Source organism: Oryctolagus cuniculus, chromosome 12 (assembly GCF_051225735.1).
Source record: "Oryctolagus cuniculus isolate XC-2025 breed Fujian yellow rabbit chromosome 12, ASM5122573v1, whole genome shotgun sequence".
NCBI classification, from domain to species: Eukaryota; Metazoa; Chordata; class Mammalia; order Lagomorpha; family Leporidae; genus Oryctolagus; species Oryctolagus cuniculus.
The window spans coordinates 12,364,042-12,385,133 of record NC_142878.1 but is presented as its reverse complement, the minus strand read 5'-3'; the positions used below and the strand labels follow the sequence as shown (position 1 = coordinate 12,385,133).

At 55.9% G+C, this 21,092-nt stretch overlaps 1 protein-coding gene across 1 annotated transcript in view; it reads right to left on the bottom strand.

Moving 5' to 3' along the window:
* Positions 1-1,256: 1,256 nt before the first annotated feature.
* Positions 1,257-21,092, bottom strand: part of KLF13 (KLF transcription factor 13) — a 45,596-nt gene continuing 25,760 nt past the window's right edge. The window contains exon 2 of the mRNA XM_051822252.3: positions 1,257-6,551. Within this exon, the coding sequence (XP_051678212.3) occupies positions 6,262-6,551 (290 nt within the window). The 3' untranslated portion in view covers positions 1,257-6,261. The remainder of the gene's footprint in view (positions 6,552-21,092) is intronic.

Below are 21,092 nucleotides of genomic sequence, written 5' to 3'. Positions count from 1 at the left end.
ACAGCGCAGTGCTGGATCTACCCCGGCTGGGGGCTGAGCACGCGGCTGCACCTGCAGTGCTGCCCCCTCCCCCGGCAGCTATGGGCTCCCCGCTGTCTCTGCTGTGGACGCGTGGGAACTCCGGGCCCTGGTTATCAAGGCACACCTACTGCCCCAGATCCCCCCAGCCTCGGTGGCAGGGCATTTTGGGGTCAGTGCCCACAGTCCACTGCAAGAACCACCACGGCTGGAAACAGGTGCTTCGAGATTCTGGGCAGAGGGGGGAGGGATTGAGAGATGTGGCTGCTGCCCAGAGTGGGGAGACTGTGGTGTTGGGGGGCGGGGGTGAACATTAGAGCAAGGCTCTGCGCCTTTCAAGGCAAAAGGCCACCACCTACTGAAGCAGGCAGGCATACAGGCTAAAATTGGTTAGATTTGTGAGCCGGAAGACCACGCCTTTGCCACGCCCCTACGTGACTTCACGCCCTACCTGATATCTTCACCATGCCTCTGTGTGACCTTACATTCTACCTGATACCCCACCACGCCCCCATGTGACATCAGGCTCTACCTGACCATACCTGAGCGCCCATCTGGCCACAAGCCACTCCCCTGTGGAAAATCAATAAAAAGGCAGGGAGTGTCGCTCTCCGCCTCTGCGGTGCTGCCGGTGATAAGCGGTGGACAGCAGCTGGAGGTGCTCGCTGCACGTGGCTCTGGCCTGCTCTCCGAGTGGTGTGGACGCTACTCCAGCTCCCAGCCTTTCCCCTCTCTCCTACCTGAACTAAAGCCTTCACTTTCCTAGATAAGTCTTGCACTAAATAAAAGCTTAAAATGTCTCATGCTGCCTCATTTATCTGTGCCGGTACTTAGAATTCTTCTCTAAATATTAGGCAAGAACCCTCTTGGGCTTATTAATATCGGGGATTTAGTAATAAGCCCGTGGTGAAATCGTATGGCACCCCAAATCCCGGTAGTACACGTGGCACCCCAGATAGCATTTCTAGGGAACTTTAAGGGGCCACATTTCAGTGTGAATTTTAGGGGGTCTTCTCCGATTTCACTACCTTTGCTCTGGGGAATGGATGGAGGGGTGGGGACGCAGTGAGCTGCAAAGAACCCTCCCTCCCTGCTCCAGCGGAAGACAGCCAGGGGGCTTCTGCAAGGCCTGTGGGGCTCCAAGGCTTTGTGCACCTTGGTGATCACAGCCACTGGGTTTCCCTTCCCCTCCCAGTGCCAGACGTGCCCTTCCAGGAAAGCCGTGCTGGCCGATAAAATAATGAATCATAAATTTTATTTCAAAATGGAAACGTCACTAAACATGCATACACATTAAAACAATAAAATTTACAATTTCGTTAATTTTTTTTCCTTTTTGCATAGGACATCATTACAATATAGAATCTATGCCATACAAAATACATACAAAGTTTTATCCGAGCAAGCCAAGGCCAGATTGGGAACTGTACACTGTAATACTTCACTGTAGTGATCCAGGAAAGACGAGACGTGGCCTTCGGAAGTGTGGTGGGTGCTGGGGGGGGGGGGGGGGAGAAGTTCCTGCAGGAAAGGAAATGTGAGCTCGATGGAAATGGTCTTGGACCCTTGCGTTCTGCCTTGGGATGCTGGCAAACGATTCCAGAGACGCTCCACCATGGTTTGGGATGAGAAGGGGTCGCCAGTGAGGCCTGGGGATCAATGTATCCAATACACCCACACACGCAATTCCAGGTCCCCAAGGAGCCACACAGCCAGCCCCAAACCTGACAATGCATAGTCTCCCAGTGAGGAGCCCCGTGTGATGCTGGGGTCCCCAGTACTCAGCACCAGGCCGGCTTTTCCAGGGTGAGGGTAGGGAGCAAGTCCCCCACTCACTCACCCAGAGGCAGGCACTCTGATACAAGCATGGACGCTAGGACCAATGTCCCGCTGGGACGTGGCCCTCGCTCCTCTCAGGCAGCCTGGGGAGGGATCCGCCGAGTACAGTCAGCTCCGCAGAGGATGGACGTGGCGGCCTCGAAGGCGTTTGGCTCACACCCTTGGCTTCAAATGAGCCTGCAAGCAGCCATCAACCTCCAGCCCCCATCCCCCACTTCCTGTGCCCAACCCCCCCCCTCCGGAATGTGTGACGTGGGTGGCAGGGGAGCAGGGGACACTACTTCTCTCTCATCCTGTTTATTCTTAAATAAAACCAAGTCTTAAAGCTAAAGAAGGGAGAGCTGAGCAGGGCCAGGCCCGGATCTCGACAGGGGCCAGCAGAAACTGAGTGTGGCCCCTCTTCCTTCGGGACATGGGGGTCCCCACTTGCTGCCAAACTCACTTTTCTGACTGACAATGGGCAGCAGGAAGGCCAGCATGTCAGTATACGCTGGACTGTGCTTCCAGATTCTGGGGCAGACTTCTCTGGCATGTGTCTAGGGCAAACACTCAAAGCCTCAGAATCAGGAGAATCAGGCACAGGCCCCGGCTCTTCTCCCGGGGGGGCCAACCTGATTTCACATCTCGATTTTAGCTTTGGAAAAAATGGTCACCAAAATTCACACAGGAAAACTTCGGATGGCAAAAGCCGTGCGTGACCTGCAAAGCCTTTCTCCCTGGCTGTGAAGTGACCAACACATGAAACCCCTTCGAGCCTTCCAGCACTGTGTCTTTGATGAATGACCTTTTCTAAATGGGTTTCCAAAAAAAAAATTTTTTTTAATAAATAAATCACTGTCAGAAGTCAAAATGGTCAGGTAGCCTTGTAAACACAGCCACGCCTGTGGGAGCCTTCCGCTGGCTGGCACGCACGCTGCCTGCCGAGATCCTGGAGCCTACAACCCTCTGGCAAGAAAGAGGCCAGGGCTCCTGAACCCACTGGGCTGGGCCGGGGGCCACCCATCTGGGACGGCTCTGCCCGCACCCATCTCTGAATCACCCTTCCCTGGTCTGAGCGAGGTCCTGGGCCGCCAGCGTGTGGATGTTTGCACCGAGAGGCTGCACCTTGGCGAATCCTGCACCTGCCCCGATGCATAGCCTCAGAATAATGTCGGGAACTAGGGGGCGGGGCGGGGGCTCTCGTACCTCCAGTGCCATGGGGAGGGAGCTGCGGCAGGATGCAGTAGGGCACCTCCAGGCCTGCACTCCATCCCAGCGTAGCACCCAGCAGCAGAGGACTCCAGGGCCCTGGGGGAAGGGCTGTGTCCAGCTGCATTTTTCGGTATGGCTGTAGGATTCAGTAGGCATCTGGGGGCTGACAGCCGTCCCCCTGATATGGCTGATGCAAAAACGGTTTTTTCGTTTGAGACATGAGCTGAACCCTGGCCCCAGTGGCTGGGTCCAGAGTCACTTTTAGGCCTATTGATAGGGGTTCTCTCTTCGCTTCCAGACCTCTGCTCCTGTGGCCTCTAGAACTGAAGTCTGCCCCCAAAATAAAGGTTTGCATTTGCATTTGCATTATTATTTAGAAGAACCCTATGGCTTCCTTAATCCCATCGAAACTGGCAAGCATGGCCATAAACCACAGAAACCAAAGACCCTGCGAGGGACCCAGGCTGGGAAGACATTCCACATCCCAGAAGGGATGAGACGGGAACTTGCTGAGCTGAGCCTGAGACTCATGGGTCCCCCCCACCCCGTCAAGTGAGATGAATTTGCGCCCCAGATGATGTAGGAGGGTCCCAATGGGGGGGTTGGTGAGAACACCCCGGTGGTGGTGCCCTGCCCCCCCCCCCCCGCCCCGTTTCCCAGGCTAGGCCCAAGGCTGCAGGACCACACCCTGCCACTAACCAGAACCACTTTGGGAGTGAAGAGGTTCATTTGCCAAAAATAGCCAGCGCCTGCATATTTCTGTTTTAAGGCAATGTTACCCTTCCATCTATCAGACGGAACAGCCCTGGGTCATTTAGAGGAAAAATTAAATTAAGTGCTCTCTTTGGAAACAGCCAACGCCCACTCTCCCTCCCCCACCCCCCACCCCGCTCTAAAACAAACCAGCTTTTTTTTTTTTTTTTTATTCCAAGATGACTGGGTTTGGAGTCCTTTTTCTCCCTTCCCATGTGCAGACAGATGTGGAGTTCAAAAACCGCCCACGGTGATGTGGCGACCTCCTCCCCTCGGCCCCAGGGCGCTCTGCCTGCCCCTCTCCCTGCCTTCAGAACCGTGGACGGTGAGGGCACCAAAGGACTTTGGAATAAAATTCCTGAACCTGGAATGTGAATTCCTGAGACGTGAAATGTAGAGTGTGGCTCTCTCTACCTCATGCAGAAACAGCTTTGGGAGGGACCTCACTTTGGAACTGGGTACAAAGATCTCTGCACCCCAAGTACCCAGGGCTCTCTTCGGTCAAGACCCCACCACATGTTCCACCCTGTCCCCCAGACCCGTGCAACAAGCACGGCGGTGGGGGCAGGGCAGCTCTGCATCTGGCCAGGGCAGGGTCAATGCATCACCACCCCCAGCCCCCACCCACAGCAGGAACAACACTACCCACCAGCTCAGTACCCATAATAATGCTACTGATAAGCTGCTTCCACAACACTAGCCAAATCTAGCTGACGCACAGTGGAGTTAGCGCTGGGTGCCCAGATGTCACAGACGGCACACTGGGCTGTCCCCACGCAGTGGCTGTGCACACAGGGTGCCCATCTACTCTGAAGTCACCCTAAAACAGAAAACAGCAGCCAGGGGCTGCAGGGGACCTGGGGCCTTTGGGGTCTCTCTGTGCTGCACCCCATGTCATGGGAGGGCCGGAGTGGAAGCAGTATGGCCACAACCAAGGCACTCTGGGCCCGGGAAGCCCACCTATGGCCCTCTGAGACCCCAAGGGCAGCTCCTCATCAAAACAAGGAGAGGTCTCTGCAAGATACCCCAAGCCGCCCCCACTGCTTCCCCACGTGTGCACACACACGCGGGCACACACACATACATACATACACACTGTCCTGGGGCCCTGTGATTACAGGCCCCGGCTTTCCAGGAGAAGGGAAGGAAGACCCTGGGCCACAGGGATGGGGAGTGGTCATTCGAGGGCCCGGCGAAGGAGCTCACTTGGACACGGCCAGACTGTCCCAGCCTGGGCCTCAAACCTCAACCCAGCGCAAGTCACAGCTCTGTGGTCCTCGTCTCCTCCCAGGAGCAGGCTGGCGACAGGGCACTGCAGGCTGCTGTGGCCTGGGCCCCGCAGGAGGGGGCCAGGAGAAGCTGGAGACTTGATGAGTCTGCGCTGGGGACACAGAGGGTCTGAGAGCGTTTCCCACAGTCCTCGGCGCTCCCGGGGCGGTGGGAAGCAACAGCACGTTCTCCAGCAGCGCTTCCCACAACGTCGGCCACACTCCTGCCAACTTCCAAGTCCCAGTGCTCTGATCTGTCAGTACAGGGTGGACTCTGCAGAGTCCCCACACTGCCCACCACCACGCAGACCCTCTGACAAGCTGGCCTGCCGGCCTCGCCCACAGAAGTGCCTGGGGGACAGCCGCGGGGGCTGGATGGACCCACTGCACTTCCTGACACTTGTGCAGACGACCACGGTCCCCAGCCTCTGTTTGCCACACAACACAGGGTCCCCACGTGCCTTCTGCAGGGACACAGAGGTCGGGGTCCTGGGCAGGCGGGGCCCAGCCGCTGTCTCCTGCCAGGTCAGATGGTGCAATGCTGTGCCCACTCAGGCTCTGATTCTGGTTCTCCCAGGTGCCCCAGGCAAGGGCTCCTGGAGGTGGGGCCGGCGGGCGAGGCTCCCTCCATGGCTCCTCCTGGTGGAGTGCTCCTCTGGCCTGTCCTGGCTTAAGGCATCCCTCTGAGGCGGTGCATCCCTCACCGACCACGCCTGAGGGGCGAGGCAGGGCAGGGGCAGGGGCCTGGTCGCTTGGGAATCTGTGGGAGAAGTACAAACGTCCATGACGGCATGTGCCCGGGCCCTGGCGGACTCCGCCTGCACTGGTCAGCCCGCGCTGTCCCCAGCGTGTTCCCGAACCTAACAGAAAACTCCAGAGTGCAAATCTATGTACAGAGTAAGGCGCCAGGAAGGGGTGTCCTCACTGACCTCACAGAACGCGTCCATCCCTGAGAAAGGGGGTTCAACACCACTGAATCTCAACTTCATGGGTACGTCTGTTGTGCAATTTGTGAATGGTATTTTTGGAAATTTTTCGTTGTGGTTTTTTTTTTTTTTCTTAAAAAAAAAAAAACAAACAAACAAACAAACTGACTTTGACACCTGAGGTGAAGAAAAGTGTTTTCTCGTGGACTTTTCCTAAGTTCGCGGCTTCGTTCTCATTACAAAAGGACAGGACGGGGCCGGCGTGCTCACGGCGAGCTGGCCGGGCTGATGGTGGGGCTGCTGGCGTCCGAGCGGCTGTAGTCGCTCAGCGAGCCGGTCCGCGAGCCCCCGCCGCGCCGCTGCAGCATGCCCGGGTGGAAGTTGGCGTGGCGGCGCGCGTGCTTCGTCAGGTGGTCGCTGCGCATGAAGCGCTTCTCGCAGATGGGGCAGCTGAACTTCTTCTCGCCGGTGTGCGTGCGATAGTGCCGCGCCAGCTCGTCCGAGCGCGCAAACTTCTTGTTGCAGTCCTGCCAGCTGCAGGCGAAGGGCCGCTCACCTGTGGGCGACAGGGGCACAGGGTCAGTGTCACTTCGCAGGGGCCAGCTCCGTGACAAAGCAGTCCGCGCACGCGCACACACACCCGCGCGCGCACACACACCCACACCCACATGCCTGCGCGCGCACACACACCTGGGGTGGAAGCAGACAGTGATTTCGGGTGCTGAAGCACTGGTGGCCATTGCGGTGGGCAGCGCTCAGGGCCTGAGGTCCCAGTAGACCCCAGGAAGTACACCCAACACCAGTGCAGGCTCAGCTATCCCCAGCCGGGGGGTTGCAGGCTCCCGTCCAGGATCGACACCCACACACAGACCCTGGAGTCCTTACAGGACAGGAGGACAATTCCCAAACTCCAGCGCCAGCCACTGCCCTGACCCTGTCTTGTCTGCAGCCCGAGGGCATCAGACTGGGCCATTTCCAGGACCCGAGTCTGCTGCTCCCTCTTGCCCAAGGGCCTGCGTGGCCTGAAAGTGGAAGCCAGCACAGGAGGTCGTGGGTGGGAGCACGGTGGCTGACAAAGGCAGTGGCCTGGAGCAGTCTGTGTAGGGGTGCATGCAGGTGGGGGAAGCAGAACACAGGCAGGCAGGCGGGCGGTGGTGAAGGTGGGCTCAGATCCCACCCCTCCTCCCATCCCTTACCCAGGGCACCGACAGGGCAGCATTTACCCAGGCAAACTGTGAACTACAAAAGCAACACCAACTGCTCAAGGAGAACTAGTGGGGGGCTCTGGCACCCCATAACACAGCCAGTGGGCACTGGGGACAGCCACACGGCTACCTGTCCCCCCTTACTGCACACAGGCTAGAGCAGGGTGTTCAGATCCTTAAATGGGGCCGACCTATGCCCGGTAGAGCAGACCCACACCACCCACCCACTTTAAACATGGACGGATGGCTCAGGGATGGCCAGCCAGCCACTGAAAATTCGCAGCACGAAAGGGAAAAGCCAAGAGCAACAAAACCACCAACTCCAGAGGAAAAGGAGTGAAGGCAGGAAATGCTAACGTAAAGTGCTAATCAGTATTCTCAGAGGGATCTCAGACAAAATTTGATGTATAAAGCAAACAGGATACCATTAAAAAGGAAGTTCAGGGAACAAAAAAAATAGCATTTGGAAACTGAAAATCCTGTTGCCCCAACAAAAATTCCACTAAAAAGCTAGAAACACACTCCAGGAAATATCCCAGAAAAACAGAACCAAAAACAGTTCTAGAAACTATGTGAATGCCACCATGTCCCATCTCCTTGGACCTCCAAGGCCAAGGGCCACACGGAGCTGTACTCGCTCCCCCCACTGGATCTATGTTTGCAGAGAAGGGTGCTGGGGAGGGGATTCAAAACCAACTAGCCGCCACCATTTTCCAAACCCTTTGGACAGTCACAAGGAACCAGTCCAGGGAATTCAACATCTAATAGGAGCATCTATTAAGAAAATAGGGGGCCGGCGCCGCGGCTCACTAGGCTAATCCTCCACCTTGCGGCGCTGGCACACCGGGTTCTAGTCCTGGTCGGGGCGCCGGATTCTGTCCCGGTTGCCTCTCTTCCAGGCCAGCTCTCTGCTGTGGCCAGGGAGTGCAGTGGAGGATGGCCCAAGTGCTTGGGCCCTGCACCCCATGGGAGATCAGCATAAGTACCTGGCTCCTGCCATCGGATCAGCGCGGTGCGCTGGCCGCAGTGCACTGGCCGTGGCGGCCATTGGAGGGTGAACCAATGGCAAAGGAAGACCTTTCTCTCTGTCTCTCTCTCTATCTCTCACTGTCCACTCTGCCTGTCAAAAAAAAAAAAAAATAGGAAAAAACAGAAGAGAGGACATTACAAAAGAAATAAAAGGCCAGCATCTGTCAGTGAAAGAGAAGAGGGGAGACCGACAAGGGAAGAGGTGGCGTGGGAGCCGGCAGGGTGAGTGAGTGAAGGCCCTTGTCTCCAATTCTGCAGTGTCAGAACTCCAGGAGAAACAGGAGGTCCCAAAACTTTTTTTTAAAGATTTATTTATTTATTTGAAAGGCAGTGTTACAGAGAGGCAGAGAGGCAGAGAGGCAGAGAGGCAGAGAGAGAGAGAGAGAGGTCTTCTACCGGTTCACTCCCCAAATGGCTGGGACAACCAGAGCTGGGCCAATCTGAAGCCAGGAGCCGCGAACAACTTCTGTGTCTCTCATGCGGGTGCAGGGGCCCAAGCACTTGGGCCATCCTCTACTTTCCCAGGCCACAGCGGAGAGCTGGATCAGAAAAGGAGCAGCTGGGACTCGAACCGGTGCCCATATGGGATGCCGGCACTGCAGGCAGCAGCTTTACCAGCTACGCCACAGCGCCGGCCTCCCAAAACTTAACAGAGAGGGAAAGGAGAAACAAACACCAGAGTGAGCGTGAGGGAACAAGGCTGGGACAGATGGCAGGCCTCTCCTAGGGCACACGGGATGCCTGGAGACAGGACAGAGCCTTCTGCGTGCATAATTTCCATACTCCAGCAAAACGAGAAGAAACCTGACGCCAGGGACAAGTGAACAGTGACACAGTGGCCTGAGAGACCATGGGAGCAAAACACCAGTGCTCACAGGGGGGCAGTGTCAGGAAGAAAGTGAGCTCTGGGTGCCAAAGAGTACAACCAAGACGCTGAGTGAACTCCTCAACGCAGAGAAGATGCACGGCTATTCTTTGTTTTCAAGAAAAAAGAGAGGCAGTGAGAAACTCCAGGAAAAACAGAAGAAACTTAGTCCAAATTAGAAGTAAACTAAATGCCACATGATTATGAGCAACGGGTGAAATGAGCCAAGTGCTGTTCTATTATTTATCCTTCATAACAACCCCATGAGATGGCAGAAAGAAATGTAATCCTAGCACAAGCCTTGGCAGCCAGACAAGCTATAGTCATGGTCACATAAACCCCAGCACTTGCTGTCAGTGTGCAGGATCAATCTGAGAGACCAAACATCTACAACCGACCCATAGCCCAGCAGACACGGTGCATTTATGCAAAGGAACAAAGATGCTTACACAGCGTACAGAGAAAGTCCAAGTGAGTGATAGAGGGTGAGAGTTACAAGGATGATCAACAACAGAATCAGAGTAAGAACACATCCACCAATGAGGGAAGAGGTGGGAGGAACGGTGAACTGATACAAACAGAGACTACCTAACTCTAACACACAGCAACGCAATCACACAGTTCACTTATAGCAGTAACTACCAAGACAACGAAAATCAGAGCGCGAAGTGCTGGCGGGTGGGGTGGACTGGGGAAGGGAAGGGTGCTTCAGGTTGTAAGCTCTTCTGTGTTATGATTCTTAAAAAAATCACCTAGTTTCTTTAATGGCAAGAAAAAGGTCTATTTAAATATAATCCTCTATCTAGCTTAATATATCCCAAATCATGCTCAAAGAAACTTTAGTATTGAAGAAACTGCTAGTTAGTTCCAAGAAAAATAAAATCTCGTCAACAGAAAAGCTTGGAAACTGTCCCATGGTGATTCCACTCTTGGAGACTCAAGATCACATCAGTGAGTAAAAGCTTAGACGGCTCCAGGATGCCTGTGTCCTCACACAGGTGAGGCTCAGACCCCGGCTCCTCCACGTACGGATGGAGGTGAATGTGGTCCCTACAGAGGTAAGCCCTAACCTGTGAGGGCGACCCTACTTGGAAGTAGCCAGGCTCTTCCCAGTGTAACTAAGGTAAGGGGCTTGAGCAGAGACAGCAAGTACCCTCAGAAGAGGACACAGAGAGACGAGGCCATGTGAGGATGGACGCAGCGACTGGCTGCAGCACAAGCCAAGGAACACCAAGGGTTGCTGGCGGCAGAGGTCAAGAGAGAAGCAAGGGCTGCATGCTCCTTGGAGGCCCCGGGGAATGAACTTTGCCAACACCTTGGTTTTGGACTTCTGGTTTCCAGAGCCCCCAGCACGTGGTCCTGTGTTACAGCAGCCACAGGAGAGGCGTGCACTGCCTCATCCTCACCGTGGGGCCCACACGGTGGTTCCACGGGGCTGTCCACAAGCAGCCCTAGCCCTGAGCATGTCCCACACATCCACTCCTGAAACACCGGCTCTCAGCATCCCAGTCCACTGGGCCCCGGGGAAGGATGGCGATGCATCCCAAACTGAGAGCCCCCTCGCTCCCCAGCAGCCCCGCATCCTTGCTGGGGTTGTCCTCTTTGGAGTCCTGCTTGCAACCATGGGAAACAGGTGAGGTGGGCCTCGCCACGGAAGGATCTCGTGATGCTGGGGCCGGAGAAGCGCGGCCTCGGGGGGGGGGGGGGGCAGCTGGTCCAGGCAGCCGGGGGTGAGGAAGCTGGGGAGAGCCTGAGTCGCCCCTCAGCCAGCACACCCTGGCTTCCCTGGGCAACAGCAGTGCCATGAGCTCACTGAGCACGTACCCAAGGCCTGGCCCCGGGGACACAGTCCTGACCCAGGCTTGCTTCTACCAGCCTATTTCAGGAGAGGTAATGACAAACGACCTGGTGCACAAACAGAAGTCCTGATTCGCGCTGGCAAGGAGCAGCCCTGGCGCTGGCGGGGCAGCCGCTGAGCGGGGACATGTGAGCAGCACCCAGGAGGCTGACGGGGGCAGTGGGGGTGGGGGACTGAGAGAAAACAGGGGTCTCCAGGGCACTCCCACTCCTACTTTCAAGAGGGGCCCAAAGAGCTTCGGCTTTTTTTTTTTTTTTAGATTTATTTTATTTATTTGAAAGAGTTACAGAGAGAGGTAGAGACAGAAAGAGAGATCTTCCATCTGCTGGTTCACTCCCCAAATGGCTGCAATGGCTGGAGCTGTGCCAATCCAAAGCCAGAAGCCTGTTCCGGGTCTCCCACATGGCTGCAGGGGCCCAAGGATTTGGGCCATCTTCTACTACTTTCCCAGGCCATAGCAGAGAGCTGGATCAGAAGAGGAGCAGCCGGGACTAGAACCGGCACATGTAAGGGATTCCGGTGCTTCAGGCCAAGGTATTAACCTGCTGCACCACAGCACCGGCCCCATGGCTTTATATCCAGATACTTTCCGGATTAGGCATGAAAACTGAAAGCAATCTCTAACCAAGCACACACATTGTGCAGCATCTGGAATACTCCATGTACTCTTTGGGAGAATCGGGCGAAGAATGCCATTGTCGGACTTTTGATACTAAAAGGGTCTCAGGTGGCCGCAGGTGCCTCCTCCAGCTTCACCTTAGAAACTGCTGTTCTGGGCACTGACCTCAGGGTGGCGTGGCTGAGCTGAGTAAGCGCGGGGGCCACCAGGGCAGGCAGGGGGCCCACCTTCCGCTCTAAGGCACTAAAATCTGCATCCCTGCTGGGCTCAGGTCCTGACTACCGTCCTGGACACGTGACATGAAGACAAAGATACGACAGGGCCCTCAGAAGCAGAGGATGGGAACCAGGATCCGAAATTCCAGGCCTGGAGGGGAGCTCTGCCTTCCGGTGCATCCCGGGCCGCTCCAGGTCCAGCGGACCCCCACGCTCAGAGACCGGAAGGGCGTCAAGGCCTTGACTCTGCGCACTTGTGCATGGGGTGGGGGGCGCACGGCAAGATGAGGTTTAGACTTTGTGAGAGGAAGCGGGTTGAGGTCAGGCCAGGTGAGAAGCCGGCGCAGGCGAGGGAAGCTGTGAGAGGATCTAGCCACTGTGCGGGCGCGGAGTAAGAGCCAGGCTGGGGTTGGGGTGCCCGGCCGCGAACCGGCGGCGGCGGCGGGGGCGGGCCCGGAGCGGGGCGGCGCTGGGGAGAGCCATGGTTCGGGGCGTGGCGGCGGCAGCGGCGCGGGGCGGGGCCGCGCGGGGCACACGGGCCGGGTTACATAAATGTTCCCTGGCGCCGCAGCGAGGCGGCCGCCCAGCCGAGCGCGCAGCGCGGCCGACAGCGATTGCCTCATCTTATCAAGGAACACGGCGTCCCATACACGCCTCTTGCCCAAGCCACAGGCCGGGCGGGACGGCGTGTTCCCTCCGAGAGGCTGACCGGGAGGGCAGAGCAAGGGCGCCTCTCGCCAAGCCCCCGGCCCAAGCCCACTCCTACTCCTGCACGGGAGCCACAGGCAAATGCGGCAGGCTCGAAGCCGGGGCTCAGAACTGGGGCGCGCACTGCCCTCGGCTCTACCTCCTGTCCCAATTATCTTGCGTGACCCGCCTCCCACCCCGCCCCCAAGGCGAGCAGGGCCCTACTGGTTCCAGTAGCACCTGGCCAAGCCCCAGCACGGTTCTTTTTGTTTTTGACCCCAGTGGGCGGCGTGTGTGTCTGGGGGAGGGACGCCATTTCTGTCTCCCCAGTGCCCAGCACTGAGCCAGAGCTCCGGCAGAGGCCAGGGACAAAGGCCTTTGCTCTGGCAGGCCTCCCCTCTGTGGCAGGGAGAAGGGAGGCCGCGGGGGAGGGGGGAAGAAAGGCCAATGGATCCACAGCTCATGGGGCGTCCTGGATCACAGGAGCAGGCCTCTGTGGGCACAGGGAATCCACGTGGGTGTCTGCGGTGACCCAGAGGGGCGGAGCCAGTGCAGGAGACTCCTGAGAGAAGCAGCTTCCCTGGGCTCCCGCCCACAGCGCTGGCCTGGGCTGTCCACCACCAGGGCAGGCTGCCGCTGTCAGCAGACACCCTTCATCTGCAGGCACCAGCTTGGAGCCATTTCCAGCTCCCAACCTCCAGTGCCAAGCTCTTCACTCCTGGGAGGCTCCACCAGACACTGGGGCCCATCAACTGCTGGCTTGGGAGGAAATGCAGGCCCTCAGCCCAGTGCACCTCTCCCACTCCTCGGGAGGCCCTCCGGCTGCTCTGCTGCTCACTACAAAAGCCAGCGCTTGGATAACCCTGGAGGAGCTGACAGATGACCTGGGCCTCAGGGAGTCCAGGCTGGAAGCTCTTAGCTGCCGACTGAACGAGTGAACAAACCAAGGCCCAGGAGCACAGGCAGTGCAGGGTAGGGGCAGCCACTCAGCTGGCTGGAGGTGACGGCAAAGCCACAGCCAGGGCTGCCGGAGCCCCATGCAGCGCTACCCGCCCCCCCCCCCCCCCCGGGGTCCTCATCTCAGTGGACTCTGGGTTACTGTGCGGGTTAAGCAGGAGACAACTGGGCCCAGGCCTGTGCCTGCTGTAGGGGAGATAAGCTGTTATCACCTGTGGCCAGGGCCCCTGGGGGGGGATGAGCAAGGCAGCAGGGGCAGAACAGGGACAAACAGCCGCTGCAGGTCCAAGGCCCACAAGAGGCAGCATTCATCTTCCAGGAGCAGCTCAGGGTCCCCGCCCCGCCCAGGGTGCTGTGTAGCTACTACTGTGGCTGTGGACACACAGAGGCACTGCTCACACGCTCCTGTGCATTGTCCCTCATGCAAGAGCTGACAGGACTGTCACCACACACAGCCTCGGGCAATGCTTCAACCAGGGAATCTGTCTGTCTCCACAGATCTACCCTGGATCCAAAGACACTGTTCAAAGCAGGTGTTCCTGTCACTTGGACTTTGCTTTGTTTTGGAATAGGGTAACTTGACCCTAAAATGTGGTCACAGAAAAATAAGCAAACAGAAATAGCCAGAAAAATTCTGCAAAAGGACAATGGAGGGGGACTGAGACCACTAAACATTTAGCACACTGTCGCGTAAGCTGCTAACCAACCAGGGCAGAGTGGCGAGCCAGAATAGACCAGGTGGTGGCAACTGTGTACATCTCGAGGGGTGTGTCTCAGTAAGTGCATTAGGACAGAGGCAGCGTGTGGAAGGAAGGGTCCATTCATGCTGCACACCTTACACCAGAATCAATTCTAAAATGGACCAAAGGGTGAAATGGAAAGAAATTCTATGACTCGAAAGTCCAGAAACCATAAAAGAAAAGATGGACACAGTTGATTACATGAAAGTATAAAATACTTCTCTATGGATAGAGTCATCATAAACAAAGGTAAAAGATTCACGAGGCCATCTTTCAAATAATAGGAAATCAATTTTCAAAAAGATAAATGATAAAAAAAAAAAAAGCCTGTGTTTGCGGCACCTATCACACTAATCTCCAATACAGACACAGCTCACCAAAATTAAAGAAATCAACACTCCATGGAAAGAGGACAGAAAAATGAAAATACATGAAAAATGAAATTCAACTGGCTCTCAAACGCCTGAACAGATGCTCAGCCCCACCCATCAGGAGGTAAAGCCAAGTGGAACCCCATGGAAACACTTTTCCCCCATCAGATTGGTGCGGCCCCAGTGAAACACGCTCTGTCATCCTTTGTTGATGGGGACACAAACTGCGGCAAACTTTTTAGGGCAATTTGGCAATACCTGTCAAAATTATGAATGCACACACCCTCTGACCCAGCAACTGAACCTGCCCACAGACACGGCTGCACACCTACAAAACGGGACTGGGTGTCTGGTTATCCTGTAAAGAAGCCAAAAACCAACAAGTGTCCTTCCACGGGGGCCCCTTCAAAATAATTCCGGAACACCCATGTACCAGAATACCATAAGAAAGCAGAAGGAGTTCTTCATGAGCTGGCACGCACAGATCGCCAAGCCCTCACAGGAGAGGTCCTGGGGCAGGGGCCCAGGCTCCAGAGCCCAGGTTCACTCAGATCATCCTTCTGGAGGGCGTTTCCCGATCACAGATTTGACAGGCAATTCGGACATCAGACGTAAAAGGCTACTGAAGACAAATACTCAGCAGAGAAGTTATGCAGGTGCCAACAGGAGGCCTCCTTCAAGCACCTGAGTGCCACCTCCTGCCACAAAACCCATTTGATAGTCAGCTGGGCACCCAGAGACAAACTGGGTGGACGGCCAGGTGCTGGCAGCCTGCCGGCCAAGTCCATCCACCTACCCAGACATAAGTTCAAGGCAGGAGAGTCTGTCTGTCTGCAAGCTGCTGAGGAGTGGGGACCAGCGGTTCTGCAGACTTCTGGGAAAGGGTTCTCAGATCAAAAAAGAAAAAAAAGAAAAAGAAAAAAGAAAGCAAGCAAAGGAGAGGGCGGGCAGGGCACATGTGGGGACAGCGGGAGGGCACGGCATGGGAAAGCCTCTTGTGCTGTTTCGGGGGCACCAGGCAGGCAGCACCAGGGAGGCCTGTGGAGCCTTGCAGAGCTCAGCTGCCCCTCCCTTCCCCTGCTAGAGAAGCAACCACATTCCTAGGCCATCCCAGGCCCCCTGGGAGGCACAGTGGTCAGCAGGCCTCCTCTCCTGCAGGCACCCTGGCAACTGCAGGAGCCCCTCTGCAGAGCCTTTGGCAACCAGTGTGCCCTACTTCCTCTTCCTGTGTCTCCCCTCCCCCACTGCCTCCATTTCCTCCCCCTGGCCTCTTCCCCAGAGCCTGCTGGGTGGGCCCTGCCAGCAAGGACCAAGCCCTGCTACAGGCACTCCCATGGCAGGCACCACCCACAGCAGAGACAGCTGCAGGCATGTACCATAGACGGTGCACCTGACTCCACACCAACCCTAGGAGACAGGAAGCTGTTCGTATGAAACCATCTCAGAGATATGGCGTCAAATGTCCCCCTAACTCCCACCCACAGCCAGGTCATGCACCCATTAGAGCTGGACCTCCCAGGCTAGATCTGGCCTACAAGGAAAGAATTCTGTTAGCCCCTCCAGCCCACAAAATAGGAAGTGCTGAGGCTGCTCCCGCCACAGAAGGTGGGTGCAGAAAACCTATTGATGTCAATTCCCCATCTCGGGCACAGGTACTGGGGTCAGGCCTGACACACTCCATACTATGAGGCACCCCACCCTCCGCACGGTGGGGGGGGGGGGGGCTGCAGTGTCCCAGGGGCGGGCCAGCAGCTCCTCTTCCACCGCAGGCTGCAGTTTCACAGTAGGCCTTCCCAGGCTGGGACATCCCAGCAGGAGGCGCCCCTGGGGACCTCAGCAGCCACCAGGTCTCCTGCAGCAGGAGCAGGCAGCCCCTTCCCAGAGGCCTGGCTTGTTAGAGAGCTGCTGCAATCAGTGGCGCTCAGCTGAGGCACAGGTACTGGGCCTGCCCTGCACCTCTCCCTGGGCCGACCCCTGCAGCAGGCTCTGTCTCCCAGGAAAGTCAGGAGGTTTGCAGGAGAACCTACCAAAGCAAGCTACTTCTAAGAGCCGGCCTTCTAAAGGAAACATATTAGATTAAAAGTGTGTATGTCATTCTGACCATGGGGCAAAACGTTTGCCTTTGGTTTTGAAGGGAGCTGAAACAAAAAGTACAAAAACGCTGGACAAGGATCTCTCCTTTCTAAACCAGCTGGACAACATCAGAGACTTCTGCTGCAGACACTCCTGGGCCTCAGCCTCCGACCCCCCAGATGCTTCCCATTGGTTGGCCTCCCCATCCAAGCGATTTACACCCAAGACTTGGGAAACCCATTGTGTTCAGAAAATGTCTTGCAGAGAGCAGGCTGCCTGGCAGGGAGGCAGCAGCCCATCCTCCCCGGCCTGAAGACCTCCACACCGCTGTGTAGACAGGAGAGTCCAGCCCCTGCCCCGTCACAGGCCTGCCCCTTGGCTTGTCCACGCCTCCCTCCCTCCTCACAGCAAGCCTGGCCCCCCATCGTTACCTAGGCTTCTTCCTGTCCACACCTGGAGAGAGAACAGGATCCGAAGGGAGTGACCCAGGGGCCGCCAGCCAGGAAGGTAAGGTTGGGTGCCACACTGCACACTGCCCCCTTCCTGGCCCCCAGAGCCCCCAAGGTTGGGGTGTCCCAGCTTCCTCAAGAGCACTGCAGGGGTCTGCCTGGTGGCGAGGGAGGGGAGGAAACGCTGGGACAGCCTCCCATGCAGGAACCCTGTTCCGTGCCCTGCCTCCCTCCCACAGGACCCTGGGCGGGGGTGGAGTCCCAACACTCCTTGGGCAAGGGAGTAGCCCTCATGCTCTCCCGGGCCACAGGTGGGGGCCCCTTCTGAGCAGTCCCAGGCCCACCTACAAGTGCACGCGAGACGCTGCGCTCCCGAGTTGTTCCTGCAGGAAGGAAGTGGCCGGCGTGGGGAAGACGCCATTTGTCTGGGACCATCCTTTCTGTATTCGATATTTTTTAGCTGAACTGCCTTGGGTGAGCAGAAAGCGTGCAGGAACGTTCTCTCTCTCTCTCTCTCACACACACACACACACACACACACCCCACCCGAGCTCCCGCCCACTCTGGGACCGCTCCCTCGGAATCCCGCAGCCCGCCCACTGCTTGCATGCCCTGGTACGCTGCCTGGAAATGTCAAAAGGATCCCATGCCGGGAATTTCACAAAGGTGTTTTCTCTCCTTATGCTCAGGGTTACAAAACACATTTGAAAATTTCCGTTTCCAGTGTCCCTTTAAAAACAGCAACAATAAAATACCGATGGTTTCTGCCAGTAAACCACCCCAGACAACGGCTCTGGACTCCTCCGTCTCTCCCACCCCTGGCTGCTCCTGAAGGGATGCGCTGACAGGTGTTCCTGCCCCCACCCAGAAGTGCCACATGCAAAGGCTCCGTTGATCAGCGCCATCAGTGGACCCCCGTGAGCTGAACCCAAGGAGCCAATGTGCCCATTTATTTCCTCTGTTCTATTTTAAGATGTATTTATTTGAACCGCAGAGAGAGATCTTCCACTCTGTTTGCTCCCCAAAATGGCAGCAATGGTCGAGGCTGGGCTTGGCCAGAGCCAGGAGCCTGGAACTCCACCCAGGTTTCCCACGTGTGGCAGAGCCTAAGGCACATGGCAGGGAGCTGGGTGGGAACAGAGCAGCTGAGACTTCAACCAGCACTCACATGGATGCCCGCGCTTCAGGCAGCTGCTTAACCTGCTGTGCCATGACGCCAGCCCCTCTTCTCTGTTCTGAGGGCCCCATCACTGGGTTAGGAGCATGTCCAGGCCCCGACCCCATTTCTCTGCCAGCCGGAAGTTGGCAGTTCCCCTACATCAGGAGCTTTCGTCCTCAGTCTCGCTCTGGGCATCACAACGAGACTGCTGCACACGCAGAGCGCTGACAGCGGCCGGCAGCCCGGGGATGGCTTTGCCTCCAGCCTTCTCTAGGATTTTCTGCAACACTGAGGAAAAACAGAAGCAGGAGTTTGAAAGCCACACTTAAAGAGCCAGTCTTAATTATTTGATTAAAATGTTCTTCATCTGGAGCTGGCGCTGTGGCATAACAGGTAAAGCCGCTGCCTGCAGTGCTGGCATCCCATATGGGCGCCGGTTCAAGTCCCAGCTGCTCCTTTCAATCCAGCTCTCTGCTATGGCCTAGGAAAGCAGCAGAGATGGCCCAAGTCCTTGGGCCCCTGCACCCACATGTGAGACCTGGAGGAGGCTCCTGGCCTCAGATTGGCACAGCTCCAGGCATTGTGGCCATCTGGAGAGTGAACCAGCAGATGGAGGACCTCTCTCTCTCTCTGCCTCTCCTTTTCTGTGTTTCTCCTTCTCTTTAAAAATAATAATAAAAAAATTCTTTATCTGTGGCTGATTAAAAAAAAAAAAGGATGGCAACTTGTATCCAGATTATATAAAGAACTGATAAATCTCAACTTAAACCTGACTTAAAAAATAAACAAGGGGAGCTGGTGTTGTGGCATAGCAGGTAAAGCTGTCGCCTGCAATGCTGGCATCCGATGTGGGCACTAGTTTGTGTCCCGGCTGCTCTACTTCCAGTCCAGCTCCCTGCTAACTTGCCTGGGGAAAGCAACAGAAGATGGCCCAACTGCTTGGGCCCCTGTATTCATGTGGCAGACTAAGAAGCTCCTGGCTCCTGGCTTCAACATGGTCTGCCCTGGTCGTTGTGGCCATTGGGGGAGGGGGGGTGTGAACCAATGGATGAAAGATCTCTATCTCTTCTTCTTCTGTCTGTAACTCCGCCTTTCAACTAAATAATCTTTTTTTTTTTTTTTTGGACAGGCAGAGTTAGACAGTGAGAGAGACAGAGACAGAGAGAAAGGTCTTCCTTTTCCATTGGTTCACCCCCCAAATGGCCGCTGCGGCCGGCGCCCTGCGCCAATCCAAAACCAGGAGCCAGGTGCTTCCTCCTGGTCTCCCATGTGGGTGCAGGGCCCAAGGACTTGGGCCATCCTCCACTGCCTTCCTGGGCCACAGCAGAGAGCTGGCCTGGAAGAGGAGCGACAGGGACAGAATCCAGCGCCCCAACCATGACTACAACCCGGGGTGCTGGCGCCACAGGTAGAGAATTAGCCAAGTGAGCTGCGGCACTGGCCACAACTAAATAATCTTTAAAAAAAAAAAAAAAAAAAAAAAAAAAAAAAAAAAAAGATGAACGAAAGATCTGAACACTCAACCAAAGAAGATGGACAGATGGTAAAGCCATATGGGTAACAGCGCTCACTGTCACCTGCCATCCCAAGCTGCAGATTAAGCCTCTCAGAGGCCACCATACACATATAATAACAGCAAAAACCCAAAACCTGATGACTCCAAATGCTGGCCAGCTCGCCACTCTTCCACCACTGGAGCATGTTAAACAGTGTGCGATTCTGGAAGACAGTTTGGCAGTTTCTCATGAGTTACACAGAGACTTAGTATACTACCCAGCAATCAAAACTGAAAATTATGTTCACACAAGAACCTATAAACAAATGCTTACAGCAACTTTATCCAGAAGAAAGCAGTTTCTACAGATGCACAGATATGCAAAGTGTGGAGAATCACACAATGGAATGCTACTCAGTGATAAAAAGGAAGAAGTTATTGATTGACACAGATGGAGAAATCTTATTTTTTATTTTTTTATTATTTATTTATCTGAAAGTCAGAGTTGGGGCTGGCACTGTAGTGTAGAAGGTTAAGCCTCCGCCTGCATTGCAGGCATCCCATATAGGTGCCAGTTTGAGTCCCGGCTGCTCCACTTCGGATTCAGCTCCCTGCTTATGCGCCTGGGAAATCCACAGAAGATGGTCCATGTCCTTGGGTCCCTGCACCCACACGAGAGACCTGGAAGAAGCTCCTGGCTCCTGACTTCAGCCTGGCCCAGCCCCAGCTGTTGTAGCCATTTGGGGAGTAAACCAGCAGATGGAAGATCTCTCTCTCTCTCTCTCTCTCTCTCTCTCTCTTTCCCTCCTTCTATTTCTGCCTTTCAAATCAATAAATAAATCTTAAAAGAAAAAAAAAAGAAAAGAAAAGAAAAAAAAAGAATTACAGAAAGAGGGGGAGGTAGGCCGGCACTGCGGTTCAATAGGCTAATCCTCCTCTGCCTTGTGGCGCCGGCACACCGGGTTCTAGTCCCGGTCGGGGCGCCGGATTCTGTCCCAGTTGCCCCTCTTCCAGGCCAGCTCTCTGCTGTGGCCAGGGAGTGCAGTGGAGAATGGCCCAAATACTTGGGCCTTGCACCCCATGGGAGACCAGGAGAAGCACCTGGCTCCTGCCATTGGATCAGCGCGGTACACTGGCCGCAGCGGCCATTGGAGGGTGAACCAACAGTAAAGGAAGACCTTTCTCTCTGTCTCTCTCTCTCGGGGGGGGGGGGGGGGGGGTCTTCCATCCGCTGGTTCACCTGCAGATGCTGCAATGGCCAGGGCCGAGCCAGACTGAATCCAGGAGCCAGACACTTCATCCAAGTCCCCCATGTGGGTGGCAGGACCCAAACGGTTGGGCCATCTCTGCTACTTTTCTGAGGCCATCAGCAGGG